This window comes from Malaclemys terrapin, chromosome 6 (genome assembly GCF_027887155.1).
Source record: "Malaclemys terrapin pileata isolate rMalTer1 chromosome 6, rMalTer1.hap1, whole genome shotgun sequence".
In the NCBI taxonomy this organism is placed as follows: domain Eukaryota; kingdom Metazoa; phylum Chordata; order Testudines; family Emydidae; genus Malaclemys; species Malaclemys terrapin.
The window spans coordinates 23,315,414-23,337,620 of NC_071510.1; the positions used below are offsets into that span (position 1 = coordinate 23,315,414).

At 39.8% G+C, this 22,207-nt stretch overlaps 1 protein-coding gene across 1 annotated transcript in view; it reads left to right on the plus strand.

Annotated features, from left to right (window-relative positions):
• UHRF2 (ubiquitin like with PHD and ring finger domains 2) overlaps nucleotides 1–17,762 on the plus strand; it is a 190,746-nt gene extending 172,984 nt beyond the window's left edge. Inside the window, exons 11-16 of the mRNA XM_054031771.1 lie at nucleotides 4,198–4,360; nucleotides 5,028–5,165; nucleotides 6,066–6,189; nucleotides 6,665–6,828; nucleotides 13,244–13,342; nucleotides 16,348–17,762. Of these exons, the coding sequence (XP_053887746.1) occupies nucleotides 4,198–4,360; nucleotides 5,028–5,165; nucleotides 6,066–6,189; nucleotides 6,665–6,828; nucleotides 13,244–13,342; nucleotides 16,348–16,494 (835 nt within the window). The 3' untranslated portion in view covers nucleotides 16,495–17,762. The remainder of the gene's footprint in view (nucleotides 1–4,197; nucleotides 4,361–5,027; nucleotides 5,166–6,065; nucleotides 6,190–6,664; nucleotides 6,829–13,243; nucleotides 13,343–16,347) is intronic.
• Nucleotides 17,763–22,207: the final 4,445 nt, after the last annotated feature.

Genomic DNA, 22,207 nt, shown 5'->3' on the forward strand with positions numbered 1-22,207 from the left:
ACATGTCCGGGAAAATACTCCCAGCTTTGTTTTGCCGGCATCCCTGCCCCAGTGTCCTGCTTACTTTAGAGCGGCTCCGGCAGGCTGCGAGCCACAGGCGGATTTCCCTGCGGTGGCGGCTGCTGCTGCTCCCCCCAGACACCTCAGAGTCGAGCTGCCCGAGCGCTACCGGCTTCACGGTTTGCCGGGCAGCCTCCAGACCCTGCGCCCCTGGCCGGGCGCTTCCCCTCTCAGGCTCCGGCTGCGCTGGGGAAGCGCAGGGTCTGGAGGTCTGGGGGCTGCCTGGCAAACCGTGAAGCCGGTAGCATTCGGGCAGCTGTTTCGCGTGGCTGGGAGAGAGGAGGGGGAATGCGGGGCGATCGGGGAAGGGGGCGGAGTTGGGGCGGGGACTTTGGGGAAGGGGCGGAGTTGGGAAGGGGCAGGGCCAGGGCCCTGTGGAGTGTCCTCTTTTTTTAATGTTTAAATATGGTAACCCTATCCACTATAAGATCCTGTTTTCAATGGCATAACTTTGCGAAACTTTGAGTGTTCAGGCTGAAATTTTCCATGCCAAATATCTGGCTAAGGCAGACTTACTTATTTAGCTAAAATGGTTAACCATTTGCAAGAACATAACCTGGGGAATATGTTTTACCCAGGTTAAAAAAACATCAGATCTGTTTCACTGAAGTGCTAGTGCATCCATGTATTGGAGCAAGGGCATGAAATTAGGCCCGGGGTTGCGCTGATGTTAAGGATATTTCTTTTGCTGTCCCCATGTAAATCTGCCTAATTTTGGTCAAGTTATAAGCCTCTGAAAAATTGCAGTTCAGACATGCTCAGTAAAGGCTTTGTAAAGTTTGGCAGCCGTATTCTCTGAAGATTCTGCTTGCAGTGGGCATGTTTCATCTTCATCACAGCTCCTAGATGCTGACCGGACTGTGCATGCATTATTCCCATAGATCGCCTGAGCATAGTGCAGTGAAGAGTTGCAAAGACCAAGTAGGACTTCCTGCAATCTCTCCTTCTGGCAGCACAGTTCCACTGTAATGCCAGGCATTGGAACTGAGAGATGGGAGACTCTCAATGCTCCACTTGCTAGTGCCCAAGCAGTGATGAAGAGAAGGAACAGCCTCACTTGAATACAGAGGGATGTGAAAGGGGGCAACAAGAACTAAGGTGGGGGTGGTTGAGAACATAGGGACAGAGACAGGCTTGGGTGACAGTGTTAGAGGAGTTTTGCACGGGCAACTTAATGCAAGCATTTCTTAGTATTTGCATCCTTGACTTTGTAACCTTAATATTCTTTTAATTAGTTTTTTGTGTTTAATTGTTACATAGTTGCTGTAGATATAAAACACGGTTTATCTCAAATGAGGATATAAGTAATCTGGAGAAAAGGTAATAGATACATTTTATGATTTTTTGCAGTCTAGTTTTTGTTTTTGCTGGAACTAGGTCATGTCAGTGTTCAAAATTAATTTTTGGATCTTTGCTATAGCAGACATGGCATTCAGCCTTCTTATTACAGGAAATCACTCAGTGAGTGGACATGGATTAAAGCATTTCCCCACCTTTCAAGCATGGGTCGACTGCTGTCTTAAAGTGGTCCCTCAGAAAGAGCTGCAGTTGCTTTGTTTGTCACCTTTATTTCTAGTTATCCAGATGAAGTGGTTGTAAGACTAGTATAAATAACAGCACTTCAAAGATGCTACGTTGGTGGGGGGGTTTTATACTCACAAAATTCCTTAGAATTCACAACCATTCTTTACCTTATTTACATAGGATTCCAGGCAACATGATAATTCTTTTCCCAACCAGCACAGGGTAATAAAGGAATTTCTGATGACATCATCTCTGATGGAGTGCATCAGTGCCCTGTCAGTTGATTTTCATTCGCAAGCAGGAGAACAGATCTGTTATAGCTCTCCTGAGCGATTTCATTAAATGCTTTCACTTGTTCTTTAACTGCACTTTTTCACATTAGCCTTTTCATATCTCCACCAAAACTCAATGTGAAGGATCTCTGTCATTTAAGCAGTACATCCAGAAACATTTCTTTTTGCATTGAAGAAGAGAGAGAAGCCTACTAACCTGTGATTTTAACGAAAAACATTTCTGCTTTTTGATGATTCATCAGTTTTTCCAAAGTACAGCAATGCATTTAAATGGTCAGCCCTTATCCCTGGACTCCTCACTAAAGCGATGATGATCCAGATATTCTTGTAAAGACGGAATTTCATCTATCTGTGTTTTGCTAGTCGGTGTTCATATAAGTAGATTTCTTTTAAGTATTCCGGGTTGCCAAACTGAAGTATTGCAATTTTTCACAGAACATGGCTGCATGTTTATTATGTACAGAAGAAAGTCAAATAACATAGGACCAGTTTTTGGGACAAGATTAGGCAGAGTTATTCAGGAAAGGTGATCAGTATCCAATTCTGTACATTCAGTTGTATATGAATACATGACATCTTATACTGACCTAAAGTCACTGAGAAGCTTCATTTTGCATCTCCTCAAAAGGCATCTTCTGAATTTAATAAGATAGTAGTTCATATGGGAAATTCCACCATATTTCTTTTCTGAGTGTTAACCTGACTTCTCTGGTGATTAAACATAAGGGACCACATTTTCAGAACAAGAAGACTAGGTTCATGCATTAGGCAACTTAGATATCTGAACAGCCACCATTTGATCACAAACTTTTTGTATGCATAGCAGTGCATGACTTTTTTGCACGTAGACCTTAGTACTCTTTCTGAAAACTTGGCCTCAAGAATTTGATATAGTTCAGCTACAGTGACTTGCAATTATGACAAATTGTAGTCTTCATGGCTAGGGTGCACTTAGATAATAATAATTAATGAACAGGCTGCTAATAGGTTACAAACTATTTTTTAAAACGATATTCCAAGTGAGTTGTGCTCTTCAACATTAACCTCATACTATGACAATTGATACAATTTTGTCACAGTAAAATAATGCATAATTAATGGCAGAGGCAAAGTAAAAAATATATAATTTCTCACTATTGTCACAATAACGTTATGGACTCTGCTGCCATTTGTTAACAATTCATTAGTATGCTTTGATCTAGTCCTCTTTGAAATGAGACTTGACCAAAGCAAACTAGCAAAGTGTTAATGCACAGCCGCTGATCAAACCAAACAAACAAATTATGAAGGCGTGGCCAAGAAGTCCTGGGCAAACATCTATTAGTAAACTTCATTAGAGTTCAAACAGTGATGAATTCTTTACGGGAAAACTAGTTTATTTTCTGTAGGTTCTCACCCTGAGATAATGAAAAATTTTCAAAGCATTATTCATTGGGTACATCTGCACAGCAAAAAAAAAAAAAAAAAACCCATGGCAGTGAGTTGCAGAGCCTGGGTCAACTGACGTGGGGTTGTGGTACAGAGCTAAAAATAGCAGTACAGACATTCCTGCTCGGGCTGGAGCCTGAGCTCTGAAATCCAGTAGATGGCTAGTGGCCTAACCTTAAAATTGTTATTGCTCACACAGTACCTATTCTTTGGCAGTTTCACAGGCAAAGAAAAGTAATGCTTTAGTTATTGAGATCTATTGGACAGTTATTGCATACCTTTTCCAGATGTGACTATTTGACTGGTTTTATATCTTCACATGTGTTTGTTTATTGGCTAAAATACTAATTCCTATATACATTTTACTTTTTCCCCATACTTTTTGTTTGTTTATTTGTTTTTGGTAAAGATGCCACTTTAGAAACCTGATAACCTGAAATGATGTGGAAGGAAGAATAGGGAGATATAAACTTTGCCTTAGCTGTAGCTGGTCATTCAGATTTTATCATTCCTGCCACATTATTTGAGAAATAACTATTCTAAAATATAAATAATGTTCAGCTTTTTGCATGCCATCATGTTTTGCCTGTTAGCATCCCTAAGGTTTTCTACTTGAACACTTAAAACAAAATTCCACGTTTCCATTTTTTCCCTCTGTCATGCATGGCAGAGCTGTTACTGATATGGATGCTAGAAAACTCCTATGGTCACTTCTGGCCTCAGTCCACTTCCTTGGGGAGGACTTTACTAGAAATCTGGTTATCTATCCCTCTGCTAGATGGTGAAAGCATAATCTGGGAAGGCAAATAAAGCGTGACCTAGTCACATTCATGTTGAGCATTATATTTTATGATGCATTATATTATATGAAGACTTTTTAATACGTTTTTAGGGCACTGGCCCTAAACTGTGATGCTCCATTGGATGATAAAAATGGAGCAGAGTCTAAGAATTGGAGAGCTGGTAAACCAGTTCGAGTGGTGCGCAGTTCCAAAGGACGAAGGATCAGCAAATACGCCCCTGAGGAAGGCAATAGATATGATGGCATTTATAAGGTACACAGTTTTCTGCTACCTACTTTATTGCATTTTAAGAGGAAAATGCTGTTCAGATTCTAATGTTTCATAGCCTTTATTATTACATTGGAAGAAAGTGATCGTGGTGTCTTAGTAAAGATTATGTAGCTTAGCTCATTCTGTATTGAAGACTATTTGAAATTAAAGTATTCAAAGCAAAAAAACAGTAGTAGAACATAGTCAGTAACAAGGATATATCAATCTAAGTAGATAAGCTGTTTTTACAAACATGGACAGAACCAAACTGATCCCTGGGAATCCATTAATTTTTTTTTTTTTTTTAACCCCACGCCTCTCAAAAAAATCTTTCACACACTTCTTAAAATCCTATCATAAGAATGTATATCACTGAACATACTGTTCTACATTTATCAAAATAACCATTTGACAGTGGAGGGAAAAGAAGATTTAAAACTGTAGTGTATATAATATGAATCAAGTCTGCTATGTTCTCTTTGATCTATATACAGTATGACTATTTACGTGTGTTTGATGGTTTATGGTAAAATAATGAAAATCCAGTGAAGTGAGAACATTCAACTTCTGGCAAGATTTGCTTGAATTTGATTTGGGGACCTAGTATGACACAATTTTATAAGCTGTTGGAGAAAATACATAAACTAGTACTGGAACTATTGTGATTTAGGTGGTGAAATATTGGCCAGAAATTGGAAAATGTGGATTCTTAGTTTGGCGTTACCTTCTGAGAAGAGATGATGTTGAACCTGCGCCTTGGACCTCAGAAGGAATAGAACGGTCAAAGAAATTGGGTCTGAATGTACAGGTTAGAATCTAAATTCACAAACTTGTTTCAACGTTTTATTCAAATAAGTTGAGTCTAACTTAAATTCTAATTGTAAAAAAGTCTCAGTTAAATTCCATCCCCATTCTTCACATACTCATTGTGGTAAGCTCACAAAATATTTAAGATTTCCAGCAGTTTAGAAAACGTTACAATATTTCGGCAAAGCAGGATGAATTATGGCTGGAGCTTTGGGCCTGAACACTGAATTACCTTGCTTTTATGTGTTTGTCACTGTTTGAGAGCCCAGTAGGACAACTATTTCTCATTTTGAATACTACTCATATGAGTTGTTTCATTGTTGCTAAATGGAGCCTTAAATGCATCTCCCCTGATAACTCTGAAAAAATATGTCCCTGTGTCTGTTATTTTTCCCAACTTTGTACCCAATGACTGTGGAGTTCCCACAGAGCGGCCAATCTCTCAGGATTGCAGAACCTCTGGGCAACTGGAAACTCATTTCACATGAGTTTTTCCCCACCCCCCAAGTAGCTTTGCCAACTCCCTGTTCTGGAGCTGGGAAGATTCAAGGCAGTATTGCCTTTCTCAACAGGCCAACCTTTTCCTTGGATGGATTACCTTGTCACAGAATCAGCATCTTCAGCTTTAAGTCTGTGGTTTGTGGAGTTTGGAAGGCCATGGATATCTTTCACTGGATTGGTCCCTTTTACATCAAGCTTCATCAGATTTTATGACTGAATTGCAATTCCCTAAAAATAGATGTTACACATGTAACTTCATTTTCTTGCTTATGTGAGTCCTTTGAAATTATTTCAATGTGTAGGTTTTGTGGTTGAAGTTTTCTTTGGAAATGGACATCCCCATATTCCAGCAGATTTTGTTTTATCTTTTAAAAAAATAAATCTTTGTTTTTCTGTTTAGTATCCAGAAGGTTATCTGGAAGCCATGGCTAGTAAAGAGAAGAAAGATAAGGTTAAAAAGCAAACTGTGAAACAGGAGCCAACCAGACAGAGCAATGGAAACCAGAAACGGTCAATTGATAATGGTATGTCTTTTTATTTTTTTGACACTAGGTAGAGTTCTGTCAAGTTGTATATATTTAAAGTCAAGAAAATGAAAACTGCTCAGAAAACAGGAAGCTGGTTGGGATAAGAATGTGAAATAAGAAAAAATGTTAGTGAAGCAAGTGTTCAACTAAACGTAAAGGAGAGGTTGGTCCTCATAGGATCCTGTTCAGTGCTGGGCAGGGGAGAAAGGATAAAACTGTACGAGAAAAGAAAATACTGTATAATTTTTCTCTCCATTCCTAACACTTTTTCTATTTTTTCAGAAAGAAAAAAAATGAACCGTCTTATGTGTAGCCTTGTGCTGCAGTCCAGAATAAAGCTGAATAGGAAAAAATTATTACAGTTTTTCACAAATAAGATTCCTGTTTAAGACTTGTAGATGCTTTGTGTTCCCTTCTTAATAGTTGAAACTAACACTCTGCTCTTATTGTGTCTGCTGATAATATTTTTCAGTAGGTATAGAGGAGCCTAAAAACACATCCAAAACCATGAGAATGGGAGATGGAGGGAAAGGAGAGGCTTTTCAGCTAACCCAGCAACAGCAGTGGCTGATAAGAGAAGACTGTCTGAACCAGAAACTGTGGGATGAAGTACTTGCTTCACTTAAGGAAGGACCAGTATGTTTGCAGCTTGCTTATATTATTCTGCATTTTTGTGTCAGTGGGAATTTTAGCCTACATAGTTTGAAAGAGAGATTTTATTAACTCTTGTCTCATACTTGAAACACACCCAATGCTAATGGGCGGGGGGGGGGGGGGATTTATTTATTTATTTATTTATTTTTACACAAAAACTCAAATACAGTTGCTATCTCTGTCGTCTTTTACATTGTGAATATATGTCCTCTGTGTGATGCAGGCATGAGAAATAAGACATAAGAAGAAAGATAATGCTTCTCAGTAATACTGTCTTTACTTAAAGTAATTGACAGGAAATTTAATTTTGTGTTCTAACTCAAAAAGGAGATAGTAGAGAAACGCTGGGAAGGCCTGATGTGGATAGTCATATCCAAAGGTTCAGATACCAAGTTAGTTTAAAAAGTACACACATTATTTGTGGTAGTGTATGTTTTTATCTCTCAGGATAAAGATCGTTTAAGGGCCCAATCCTACAGCTGTTAGTTGGGGGCAATCCCTATTCACATGATATGGGGCAGCAAGATCAGTCCCTAAGACAGCAAGGATGTATGTAAAACACAGTGTACAGTATAAGTACATAAAATGTTAAGGAAACAACAAGGGATAGTCCAGGGTGGAGAGACACAACCCCAACATAAAAATTCCACAGACCTTATATCCCTTCAAATGGGTAAGTGCAGAATAAAACCACCTCCCTCCCCAAAATATACTGTATGTGAACGTTAATGTTCATGACACTGTGGGTGGTAGTTATTTTACCCAATTTACAGATTGAGAAACCAAAGCACAGAGAGTAAAGCTGAAGGTCAAAAATCAAGTCATGAAAAACTAAGAAATGTTATGCCTTCCCCAGAGCATCTCTCTGCCTCCCAATTACAAATTCTTTAAATATTAAAAATGCCAAAAAAAAAAAGCCCACCTTTGCCCTACATGTTTGGCTGTAATACTACTGTATATGAGTAGCTGGTGATAGTCCATGGGTACGTGTGTTTGATATCATCAGTAGTCGTTTCTTCCCATCTTCTCATTCACCTTTTCCCTTTTCTGTTTTTCTCTTCTCTTCCTCCCTCCTTTCCTCCTTATAACTCTTTGCATCTTATTTTTTTTCTTTTTCCCCTCTACCTCTGCTTTTTCCCCATCCCAGCCTCCCTTTTTCTTTCCATCTCACCTCCCTCTATTATATCTCTCCCTCTTTGCCCTCCTTATTGTTCTCCAAGCTGCAGTCATCAGAGGATAACATGAGCACACTTGAGTAGATAAGGGTGATGTAATGTCCAGTAGAGGACAATATTTATGGGAATAGACACACAAAGAAAATGTATGGGTAGTAATTAGTTGATTAGGTAAATCACTTTGAATGTGTAGATTGATATAGAAATAGTAGTAGTCTATAGATTGATCCTAGAGAGAAAAAAAACCCTAATGTTAATAGAGCACACAAACACTTTGCAGAGCCATTGCTCCAACAGCCAGCTATCAGCAACTGTGTTAAATACCTGGATCAGTATTTGGTATCAATCAGTCCACAGTATCTATATTTGTCTTCTTCAGGAAAGTCTAAACTCCTTATAATAGCCTGTAACTAGCTGGTCCTTCCAGACACACTGAGGGAAAGGAAAGAACAAAAAACACTAGCAAATCTCTAAAGAAAAGGGACTTCAGAAAAATCCAAAGCAGGAAAATAGGATGCCTAAAAATGAACACCAAAAAAATTCCATTTACACCTCTACCCCGATATAACACGACCTGATATAACACAACTTTGGATATAACGCGGGAAAGCAGCGCTCCGGGGGGGAGGGGGGGGGCTGCGTGCTCCCGTGTATCAAAGCAAGTTCAATATAACGTGGTTTCACCTATAATGCGGTAAGATTTTTTTGGCTCCCGAGGACAGTGTTATATCGGGGTAGAGGTGTATTTGGGAAGTAGTGGGACCAATTTACTTATTACACTGCTCTACAGCCCAAATGCTTCTGAAATAAATGTAGTCAAACTTTACTAATTCTGGGTCACTGAGAACGAAAATGATGCTTAAAATTGTGGATTGGCTCTAGTTTTCAAGATATGCTATTGGGTCAGTATATACGACCCTTGACTTGGGAATGGTGGAGGATAAGTGAGTTATAAAGGGAAGGGATCTCAATTTAAACCAGAAATGACTAAAATACATCTTTGACTGGATCTATGAATAAATCTATGACTGGGTTTGGACAGTACTTGCTTTTTAGGCAAAACAATGAATGATGCAATCTGAAGCTGGTATTGCATCATACATGATATGAATTGCATCATGTTATTCCTAGAAGTCATGGATGATGCAATCATAATGAAGCTTACATCACTCTGCTGAACAAATTGCCCTGTATCAGCTCTAGAAATCATACGGTATCGTGCTCTCTTATTTGTCAGGGTTTGATTTTGCAAAGGGACACATTTCTGTTTAGCCAAAGTGAGCAGAGATGCCTCGGACTTGTGTGAACAGTGCAGATAACTTCTGCTATGTTTGTGGTGAAGTGACTTTTGCATCACAAAAGCGCAGTATAACCACTATGGTTAAGAAAGCCTATCATCTCCAATTTTGCAGCCAAAAGAAAGATCAGGACAAGAGGTGGCCCCCACACATATGCTGCAACACTTGTGCAACAAATCTTCGCCAGTGGTTGAACAGGAAAAGGAAATCTATGCCTCTTGCAGTGCCAATGATTTGGAGAGAGCCAACAGATCATACCAGCAATTGTTACTTCTTCATGGTGCCTCAAGTTGGGAAAGGTGTGTCAAAGAAGAAAAGGTGGACTGTGCATTATCCAAACATTCCATCAGCTATATGCCCAATACCCCACGGAGAAGGACTGCCGGTTCCTGATGCACCAGAATCATTCTCACTTAAGTCAGACGAGGAAGAGGATGAAACTTCTGGTCCTGAACCATCAATGTCACAGGACCCACATTTTCTCCCATCCTCCTCCTCCTCTGAACCACACCTCATAACACAAGGTGAACTGAATGACCTTGTCAGGGATTTGGAACTACCCAAGAGTAACGCAGAGCTGTTGGGCTCCAGACTACAGCAGTGGAATCTCCTGGCAGGTGATGTTAGGGTTTCCATGTTCTGTGACCGTGAAAAGGATCTTGTCCCATTCTTCTTCATGGAAGGTAATCTTGTAGCCTGCAACAACATCGATGGTGTGATGGCAGCCCTCAACATCGTTCACGATCCAGATGAGTGGAGACTGTTCATTGATTCATCGAAGATGAGTCTTAAAGCTGTTTTACTGCGTAATGGCAGCATGAAACAACTTTTGAGGTGCATAAACTATGACCAACATCAGTGGCAGCTTTGTGGCGATTTGAAGGTTGTTGCTCTCTTGCTTGGTCTGCAGACTGGATACACAAAGTACTGCTGTTTTCTCTGCGAATGGGATAGTCGTGCAAGAGATTCCCACTACATCAAGAAAGATTGGCCACTCCGACAGTCATTGGAGCCTGGGAGGAAAAGTGTTCAGCATCCACCACTTGTTGAATCAAGGAAGATTTTGTTACCACCCTTACACATCAAGCTGGGTCTGATGAAGAACTTTGTCAAGGCCATTGACGAAACACAAGCAGCTTTCAAGTACCTCCGTGGAAAATTTCCAAGGTTAAGTGAAGCTAAGATAAAGGAAGGTGTCTTTGTTGGTCCTCAGATTCGTGAACTTCTTCGAGATGATGCAATTGACCATGGACTGCGTGGCAAGGAAAAGATGGCATGGAAAGCCTTCCAGTTAGTGGCAATAAATTTTCTCAGAAACAACAAGGCAGACAACGACAGGTTGTTGGTGGAAAACCTCCTCAAGGCATACAAAAGCCTTGGTTGCAACATGTCACTAAAGATACATTTTTTGTACTCTCATCTAGATTTTTTTCCACCGAACTGCAGAGCAGTGAGCAACGAGCATGGCGAGTGATTTCACCAGGACATTGCAACAATGGAGAAACGCTATCAGGGCAAATGGAGCCCATCAATGCTTGCAGACTATTTCTGGACAGTGACAAGAGATGCTCCATTTAATGAATACAAGAGACAAGCCAAGAAGCGCCGAGTAGACACTGAATAGGACTAAACTATGTACAGAATAGTTTTTTGCCTTTTGTTTCATAATAAATTTTATTTATATAACCCTTTTGCTGATTTTTAAAGTGTTACATAAACAGGACAGGTGAAATATTATCATGTAAAGCAACCATAAACACATGAAAAGACCTAGGTTTACAATTTATGATTAAAACTCTACTATCTACACAATATACATAGACATAAAATGTAAAAACTTAAATATCTTAGAAACAGTAGCCAATCAGTTGTTTTAATTGTCATATTTGAATTCAGCACATCAAAATACATAATAAATAGCACATTTTATCTCTGAAGCAGACGACTTCTCAAAAATTGTAGACCAGTGTTATTAACATGAATTCTCTGAAAGCAGAAGCACCTGTAGTTCCCTGTTTTTCCACTGAAGATACCTCTCCACTACACTGCTGCTAGACAAGTAGCTATACAGGAGCTGAGATAAAGTTATGAGCCATTTTCCTGTGTTCCTTCCAAGGCATGTGTATTCACTTTTTTTAAATGACTGGAGAGGTTTGACTCCTAAAGTTATACATTACACAAGGGTATAGTGACATGTATGTGTAACAATAGAAAATACTAGGTTGTGGGAAATCCAGTTACTGGGAAGTAGTTTTCCTCTAGATTCCTACCTATAATTTTGACACTTCCTGATACTATATAAATTTCCATACAGCTCCCACTAATGTTAATGCAGCTAGCTCTCTGCACTGAAAATGGACCTCTTGACCATTAAAGCACACTGATGTCTACTGTTTTCACTTGTACTGTATATATGGCTCAGTTTGAATCAAATAATTCTGATATTTTAAAAAAATATTTTAAAGGTCTATATTTTGTGTAATCATAATTCCAGTTTTAGTTCTGTATGGAGTGAGGAGCTCCTGAGCAAATAAAATATCAGAGCTAGAATCTGCATAAGGTCTACTGTGCTTCTAAAATACCCAATACAAATTTGCCCCATCCCAATGGGTTGCTTTGGAAGACTGAGATGTAAGGATGAACATGTACGTTTGCAAAGTGTTCTTTTCATCGGTTTTCACAGCATAGAGGAAAGTAATTAAACTAGCCACAATCCTTGTGTGAATACAATAGCAGAGGTGGCTTGCTCCAGGAAAGGGTTAGGTGCTTTGCTCCCCTCTGTGTAGAGAAGTAGAGATCACTTTGCTAGAACACTGCACGTCTGTGACAAAGGGAGCTTCTAAAGGGAAGAATGATCACTTAATACAGGTACATAACTTCCTCTGTTTCCTGACCCCTGCTGAGAATCCCTTGGTCTTACTGTTTTAACAAACATTAATGTGGAACTAGTACTTTTTCATAACCTTGGTTCTCTGGATTCCCAGGAGGATTTGGAGAAGCAGGAAATTTAGCATGGCCGTGGACCAGCTTCCTGGCCACTCCGTCAGGTTGTATTTGTCATGGGTATGAAGGGTTGAGGAAGACTTAACCCAACCAAATATCCAAAATAATGAATTTAAAGCCAATTGAAAAAACAAAGGTATAACAAGTTCAGTGTTTATTATTTATTATTAATGTGCTTAGCATTGTTCTTCCCTAAGAAGTTTACAATCTAAGAAGAAACAGTAAATAACAGTTCAGTCATGCAAGCATGAGGTGAGCAGAATATAGAAATAGATAACATTGGCACAAGGTGAGTGCATGGCTATATTAGACACACAATATTTCTGCAGGCGTAGGAGCAATACCAGTGGGCTTTTTGGAAGAAATTTGCAATTCAGACTGTCTGGTATGAAAAAAGGAAGCTAGAATATAAACAAGCTAACTATGCTTACCTACAAAATCAAGCTGTCATGTAATCATATTTGGAGAAGTGTAGTGTCTTGGCACTTGTGCGAAATTATTAATCAGCACTAACTCGGGAACTCCTGGCCTGCTTAGAGCCCAAGGCTTAGGAAAAGAATAATATTTATATAAAATATGGATGAACGTAGAAACTGTCATATGAGAATGGGCTGGTCTTTGTGCTTTTTCCAAACACTTATGGGCCCCAATTCTGTTCTCAGTTACTCTGGATTTACAGCTGTGTAAATGAAAGCAAAATTTGACTCACCAGGTTTAAATTTGTACATATTTTAAGTAGGCGTGATTATACTACAGTAGTTGGGCAAATGATTTGCCCTTGTTAAAAACTGCATTAGCTACAGTAATTTTTAGACAATCCGCACAAGGCTATTATTCGTTCTTATGTGTTTGCCATGTTCATGGATGTGCCGTTAGTAGAACATTCTCATCCCATTTTTTCTTTCCTTTGCCCTACACTAGAATTTTCTGAAGAAACTGGAACAATCCTTTATGTGTGTCTGCTGCCAGGAGCTGGTTTACCAGCCAGTGACAACAGAGTGCCTCCATAACGTCTGTAAAGTAAGTACAAACTCTGTCCTGCTCTGGATTGAGTTTCTGGCATTGAGGCACCAGTCAACTGAGCCAATCTATATTTTAGCAAGACAATAATTATACCAAGCATTCTGACCAGGGAATGCAATAAGTTTGCTCCCAATTTGGTGTGATTATGGTTTATTTTAAATGAGTAATCCGTATTTTCTTCCATTTTATATTTTTTTAAAAAATGGAAATGCATTAGGTGGTGGTTGGTTGTTTGTTTTTAAACTGACGTGTCAAACTTCCTTTAGTGTTGCTCCTTGAAATCAATGAAATTACACTAGGGACTGACTTGGTCCAATAGCTAGACTTTGGCACAATAAGACAGACCTAATTTCATCTATTTAGGAAAGAACACCACATATCAAATTCTACAATAAATGATTAGATAAAACAACACAATACAAATTATATTGGTTCATTACTTGAGTAAGTTATGGTGTCTTAACACTATTTAATAGGCACCCATTGGGAAATTATATTAAATTTGTAGATTTCAACGCCAGAAGGAATCATTGTGATAATCTAGTCTGGCCTCCTGTATAACACGGGCCATAGAATTTCCCCAAAATAATTCCTACACTAGAGCATATCTTTTAGAAAAAAAATCCAATCTTGATTAAAATTTGCTGGTGACAGAGAATCCACCATGACCCTTGTTAAATTGTTCCAACGGTTAATCACCTCAGTGTTAAAAATGTACATCTTATTTCCAGTCTGAATTTGTCTAGCTTCAACTTCCAGTCATTGGATCGTGTTATATCTTTTTCTGCTAGATTGAAGAGCCCATTTATCAAGTAGGGCTTATAGACTGTAATCAAGTCAGTCCTTAACCTTCCCTTTGTTAAGCTAAAGAGATTGAGCTGCTTGAGTTTATTGCCATAAGACTTCATATACATAAACTTCATATTTTCAGACTTGAAGACTTGGATACCAGACAGTTTATGGAATCCAATGTTTACTAGAATCAGTCAAGACTTTGCATATACAGAGAGAGAGAGAGAGAATTTGTGTATAGGGATGTATCTATAGACACATACACTGCATTGTACATGTCACATTTGCTTCTGTTATATCAGTTATCTCTGTTGCATGCGTTTTTCTGCCAATATGTTTTTACATGTTAGCTATGTGGTCACAGTTCAAGCGATGTGCATGCCTGAGAATAGCTCTGCCATTGCATTGGAGAGATAGGTTATTGATTTACTAGCTCTGTAGAAGAACAAGAATTTGGTTTAACTGTACTTGGATCATTATATCTTCCAAGTACAAAATTTACTCAGTTTAATTTTTAAGACTAGTGTTAGCACCTCATACAACACAGATCACTTATTTATTATTATTTATGATATGCTAGCACCGAGAGATACTGAACAAAAAATAGATTCCATTGTTCCAGATGCTGGACAGACACTTAGGGTAAGGCACAGTGTCTTCCTAAGAGCAGCAGGCTATCAAGACGGGGAGAGGCGCCCCTCCCCCAACCCAGTGCAGCCAGAGCCTAGCCGGAGCTGCCATGGCTGGAGAGAGGGGCACCTCCCCCAGTCCAGCCCAGATCCGCCGGAGCTGCCGTGGCCCAGGAGAGGTGCCTCTCCCTTGGCCCCGAGCTGCGGCAGCGAGAGAGGGCTTGGGGGAGTCCTCTCTCCCTGCTGCAGCCCCTGGGGCAGCCTGCACCCTCAGCCAGAGCCCTCACCCCCCAGCCCTCTGCCCAAGCCCTGAGCCCCCTCCCGCACCCCAATCTCCTCATCCCCGGCTCTACCCTAGAGCTCGCACCCCTAGCCAGAGCCCTCACTCCCTGCACCCCAGCCCTGAGCCCCCGCCCACACTCCGAACCCATTGGCCCCACCCCCACCACACATCACCTCCATATAGGTGCACATAACAAAATTCATTCCGCACAGGGACGTAAAAAATTAGAGGGAATGTTGGCCAGGACTATCATGATGGGGTGAATAAACAGAAGTAAGGGAGTGGAAAAAATAAAGGAAAGAGAGGAAGGGAATGAAGAAGGCTGGATAGATGGTGAGGATCCCAAAGGACAAGGATAATGAGGGTGGCAACAGAATGACCATGAGGGAAGAAAACAATGTCCAGAGTTCAATTGTAAAGAACAGTCTGCTGCTATAACTGCTGCCCAGGAGCTGAGATTCTCCTTGCCCCTGCTGCTCCCAGAGGCTGGCTCTGTTCCATGAGATTCTGCTCTGCCTTCTCCACCCACATGCCTAGGGAAGGACAAAAAGGGGTCACTTGGAGACCTGGGGACAACAGAAAGGGGAATAGGATATTTATTTGTAAATGTTTGGTATAGATTTTGTGAAATACCATGTGTATGATTATTCTACATATCCCCCTTGAGGATTGAATATTGGGATCTTTCATAAAGATGGAGTAGAGGTGGACTGCATGTTTTTTGTTTTGTTTAGTACTTACTCCATTAGATATTTGCCCTGGATTTTTTGTCTTGTATACAATTAGTACGCTTTATTTATTTATTTAGCGTGTGCATAGTAAGCTTAATAAAAATAAGTTTTAAAAAAAGTATTTAAATAAAAAAAATTAGAAAGGAAGAATTAAGGAAGAATTTGCAAAGCCCTAGCAAGTTCATAAAAGTTTAGATATAAGCTACAACTGTGTATTCAGAGTCATAGCTTGAAATGAATGGCTGGGATGTTTGAGAAGTTTAGCAGGAATGCTAAAAAGAATCTGCAGACGGAGCTCTCCTACCCGCAGAGAGGCGGGGGGAAGTGGAGTCCTTCTCTGGTGACCTGTACTTTCTTTCATGCCAAACTTACTGCTTGTAATGTAGCCAAGAACAGAGTTCTTTGTTGTCTTCCTCTTTGTAAAGGCAAGAATGTGTATCAGAAGACTTAGTAACAGCTTAGTAACAGTTCAAGCTATGCTGAGCACTACGTTTTCTCCCTAGTAGTTGCTTAGCTAGTTATTGAGCACAAAGAAAAGCTGTAATTTTCTTTCCTTGCGTGTCTTAGAGCTGTTTACAGCGCTCCTTCCGAGCTGAAGTCTTCACCTGCCCTGCCTGCCGCTATGACCTTGGGAAGGGCTACACCATGGTTCCCAACAAGATACTGCAGACACTACTTGACCAGTTCTTCCCTGGGTACAGCAAAGGACGATGATATGTTCAGCTCCTACCTGACTTCTCCCAGTGACTATAGACAATAAAGGAGAATAAACATGGGAAATTCAACAGTGGACCAGCCAACTTGATGGGACTCAACATATTGTCACATTCTGAAGCAGCTCTCTTCCCCCTACAGCCATCTCTTTTGTGTAGTGAGAACTCAAATTCTCAGCTGTCTTTCACCATCAAAGGTAGTCTTTGCCAGTTGACAACTAGTTTTTAAAACAGAAAAACAAAAGCCTCAGCTCTGACTGGTCAGCTGTAGCTGATGCTTAAATTATGTTGGTTTTTTGTAACTACCTCAGGACAGAGGAAGATAATTTGTGGGGATTAAAAGAAGTTCAGTGAAGTTTTAGCTACACACTGCCTCCTGAATATTAGTTGTGCCTGGTCCAGGCAGTTTGATTTACAAAACAAAACAAAACAAAAAAGCAGCACTTAAACCAGTTTGATTAAAGAACAAAAAATTCTGTGGTGTGCATAATCCTTTTTTCTTTTTTCCCCATTATGCTGCATTTTTTCTTTTTTTTCTTTTTTGCAAGAACAGGCTGATTTTTAGTCTATTTTTGTGAGCTTCATTGTGCTTTTTCTTGTATCTTATGCAAGTTGACTACTAATGACTAATGAGAACAATATGAATGCATTGTTGCTACATTAGTGTAAAGTGATCTGTGTTTTTTGCACTTAAGGAGGGTATTCAAGACACTCTAGTTGTGTAAAAAAAAGAATTCATATGAAACAAGCCACTTTTGTATTAGTTAAAACTGTATGCTTTTAGTAGGACTTGTATCAGTGGCAATACATCTACTCAGCATTGAAGGCAGTGCTAGCTTGGAGACAGTTCAAATCGCTTCATATTGTGATCTGAAATTTTATATACAGTATATTCCCCCAAAATATACATTAAATATTTTATGATTCAGAAAAAGTTGCTAATTATTGTTGCTTTGTATTGTAACAACCATGTAGCCTAAATCATATTTAACAAACAAGTACTTTTTTGTAGTAAATGTTTTCTTGAGGTGGGCTTTTTATACTTAAAACGGGGTATTATATGAACTTGCATTTCAGATGTTGGTAACGAGAACAAATGAATAGTCACAGTCTGCTTTAAGGACAGAAGAACTTAATCCATTGTTGGTAGGTTTAACAGATATCTAATGGTCTCAAAATGTAATCTAAGGTTTGCTCTAGTGGGAAGTTTTCACTCTTAGAGATACGTTTCAGACCAAGGATTTAAAATAAACCCAAACCCTACTTTGATTGGGGTCTTCTTTTTATATCTTGGCAGCAATGAGTTCAGTCGTTTAACATGTTTGCTTTCCAGAGTCACAACAGAAGAAATCTAAATGTGAGAGACTACTCAGTTTGTCTTATGAAAAGTGGAGGAGAAACAAATCACCTAACCCTTCTATTATTAGTCCTGGTATAGGTATCTGATAAGCTTGGAATAGCATTACTTTTAACCCATTCAGCAGGAAAGTAGTAATATGTTTGACCTTTTATTAATTTTATGACCTTTTATACGTCTGTCTAGTAAGTAACATTTCTCTTTCATTTCCACTGCAAGTTTACTAATGCAAAATGTACAGCCACCAATGTTAGATATCCCGACCCACTCACACTGCCCAAAAGGCTTCTGTTGAGCAAAAATTTGAGGAAATAGGATAATTCTCCCTTTGGCTTTTTCCTGTACTTAACATAGAATGAAATTGGTTCCAACGTCATCCTTCAAACAGACCTGTGAACATTGAGGCTCAGACTTTCAAAAGAACCTTAGACAGATGCCCAAATTCCTTTGATATTGACTGAGTTTCTTTAGGTTCTTTTGAAAATGGTAGCCTAACTATTCTTCTGGTTAAAACCTTCACTGATTAGTAATATATTTTCATTGTAGACAGCATGCCCACTATAGTGAAGCAGTCTACAATAACATGACATGTGCAAGATGCACGCACTATTTCCAAGTGATATTTAGGTCCTGTAAAGTCTTTATGGTACCTTTTATGATAGCCTTACCTGTCTGATAATTAGTAGCAATTAACACTCATTTGACAGTCATAACAGAGATTCAGAGACTAACGTACTCAGAGACAGAGTAATATTATACCATTTTAATATTAAAATCTTCTCAATGCCATAAAACTTTTCAATGGAGAAAGAGAAATCTTCAGTAATAGTCTGACTGTTTAACTGTAGCTTGTTACCATTGTTCCTAAAGCTTTTCCTGAATGTTCATATTGTGTCTCAAATTTAGATGAATGAATAAGGTGAACAATACTTCTTCAAATCTGAAGTGAAATTAAATTTAAAACAATCTGAAATTGTGCATTGTACCAAAGCACTTAATAATATGTTCCAAGTTAGGCTTAAACTGTTTGTGTGCAAATGCCAGTGATTTCAAATAAGAACTGCACAGAATCCAGTTTTATAAATAATTGGAGTGCCTAACTATGCAAAAAGCAGTTGTTAAGTTTCAATTTAACATTTATTTTCCTAATTCAGAATAGTATGGTGTTTCACTAGCACTTCTCCCATTATCATCAGTTCGGTGTGGCTTAAGGGAGTGCATGACTTACAAAGCCAGGCCTAGGAAGTTCTGCAGTTTAATTAGTTTTGGCACTAGCAGTTAGCAGGAGGAGAACCTACCACTAAAATGGTTAACATGGTACATTTCTAATGTTTGTATAAGATTGGATTTGGGAGGAAATCACACCAAGAACAACCATGTCTTGTATCCGTACTGGACAGAACAAAGCCCACTTGATGGGAAGAAACTCAACGTGTCAAGGCCTCTTCAAGAAGGGCAGTGCAACAACTGAACAAGGCCCTCTAGAGCTGGAGTTTGCTTTCAACCATATTTACAGGCCAATGTGCAGTGGTATTTCATGTGCTTTTTATAATAATTAAACATGATTTCATTTTGGTGCCCCAAGTGGCTTTTACAGCTAATAACTTTGGAATTAAGAGTTAGAATTTTCAGACACCCACTTCTAAGGTCTCAGGCTATCAGCACAGAGGCACCTGCTAGACTGATTTTGGTGTCTCTGGATTTAAATAAATGCAGAAACTGTTTGACTACTTAATAGGAATTTCTTAATGTGCCACACTTAGGTTTAGCAACACATACTCCTTATTGGCAATAAAACCTGAACTGAATTTACTCACGTTTATGACAATATATTCTTTCTATTTCAACTGGCAACACCAAAATAACCCCTGCAAGGTTAGTGCAACAGCCAGAGCTTTTAGAGTTATGTGCCTCTTGTAGAAACACTGTTCAGGTGCAACTGAAGGTTCCCATACAACTGTTCGCTTATATTCCAGTAACAGTTGGAGTTTTCAGTACTACTTTTCTAAGCAATGTGCAGACACTTGGCAAAAGTCTCTGTCCTGAACTTTGCAACGTAAGTAAGCTCCATCATCATTTAGAGGCACTATTAGGAAGGCTTAAACGTCTTTACTGGTTGTTGTTAGAGGTATATTCAGTTAGATTGTTAGGCATAAAGATTCTTTTCCCCAAGAATCTGGCAAGCACAGACAATACTGAAAGGGGTTATTCACGGTACCAGGAAGACTGACCAGCAGCTTCAAAAATATGGTGCCATAGTGGCCAGTTATATACATTCTCTTATCAATTCATTTTCATTTATCTGTACATACAGAGACAGACACTGTTACAAGTTAAGAGAGAACCCTGAACAAAGATAAAAATAAGAACAGTACGTACATATAGAGGTCATCCTAATTGCATCAAACGTCTGTGACCAGGGCCGGCTCCAAGCACCAGCACAGCAAGCAGGTGCTTGGGGCGGCCAACGGAAAGGGGCGGTACATCCGGCTCTTCAGCGGCGGGTCTCTCGGCCCTTCTCGGAGGGAAAGACCTGCTGCCGAATTGCCACCGAAGAATAATGAAGCAGGGGTGGTAGAGCTGCCGCCGATCGCAGCTTTTTTTTGTTTTGTTCCACCGCATGGGGTGGTAAAAACGCTGGAGCCGGCCCTGTCTGTGACTACCTTGTGGGGGAAGGAGGCAGGGTGGGGGGTAGGGATGAGTGCTTACAGATAACCGGTGGGCTGTGAAGGGAGGGTTTATTCTGTTCTAAGAGCTGAGTTACTGGGCGGGCATTGACCATATAAGCTTATCAATTGTTTACAGGTGTAGGTGTCCTTGCTACCAAATGCTACTGAAGCATTCCTGCTTGTTTTGCGGTTTCTGTCTTAGCTGTTAACTAAATTTTAACTTTTGCCTGACAAGATCTTAATATATCAAAGATATAACTTATGGTGTTTTCCAAATTATAACACAGCAATCCAATTCTTGCAAAAGTAATGGAATGGTACTACTAATGCATCTTTGATATTGAGGATCACCTTTAGTAAATCAATTCAGAAAAGATGCAGTTGGCTGTACGAGCCTAAGATGGTGGAGGATGTCTGGGCCGAATGGGCATTGCTACTGAAAAATCTCCCATCAAAGGCAAGAAGGGTTGCATGGGCACCAGCCGTGGAGCACCAATAGCTATACTACTTGAAGAAATATGGGTAAGCGGTTTTCATAAGAACCTAGATAGATTATGGATCCATAATTACAATTCAGTACTCAATAGTACCCAAATACCTAGGAAAGCTGAAAATTTCCTGTGGTTTGCAGGTCACCCTTTCTGCTGACAAAAAGAGGTTTCTCTTCCTTGCCCTCAGCTGGGCTCTTCAAATAGTCTCTACATCTTCCCAACATTCAATATTCCAATTTCCTCTACTGTGTCTTACTCAGGCATCTATAAACTTTTCCCTTGATCCCACAGATTTCTGGGGCTGGTGTGATACATCCATTCCTTCTGTGAATCCAACATCCAGATCTTCTGTTTCAGCTCTCTTCCACTTCACCCTCTTCTGCTGCTAAGCTGCCAGAGAAGCCATGATTCTTCTCTTCTGCAGAAGTTGATGAGATTTGCAAAGTGAAAGCATTGCACACCTTTTATGGCAGGCACAGTGCACTGCTTTTGGTTGGAAGGTAAGGGAGGCACTCAGAGGAGGGGAGGGGAAGGGAGAAAAGGGTCCCTGCTTCTGTCTTAGCTAAGCAATACCTTCCTTTCACTGCCACCATGTGCACTTAATTCTTTGTGAGGAAAGTATTGGCTTAAGGAACTGTGTGGAGGCAGGAAGCCACAGTCATGAGGCCTGTAGGCATGTCTAAAAAAAAGGACAATGGATTTAGAGACTGTGGAACATGTTCTGAGATCGGGATATTGCCACTCGTTGAGATCAGACTGTCATCTTACAAATTACCTAAATTGCTGTAGCTCCATCTTGGTCCCAAGGATGGGGTTAACCCTTAGGGTTGCCAACTCTGACTGAAGCTATTCTGGGAGATTTTCCTCCCCAACATGACATCATGTCATTTTCTTAAAATATCCTATTAACATTTCCTGGATTGCTTTCAATAGTCACTGGGCGATCAGTGCCAATTCCAGGAGACCCCCAGCCAACCCTGGAGGGTTGACAACCCTCGTTGAAAAGTTCTGGCTTTCTGTGAAAAGCTGGGTCAGGGAGAAGGAGCTGAGGAATGCTGAGTATGTAGGAAGTAGCCTGAAGAATCGAGCTGAAACGGCTGGAAATGAAACATTTTCTCCCTGTCATGGCAAAATGGCAAGTCCCAAGTAATAACTTAAGCTTTATCTGCAATGAGGATTCAGACCAGGTACATCCAT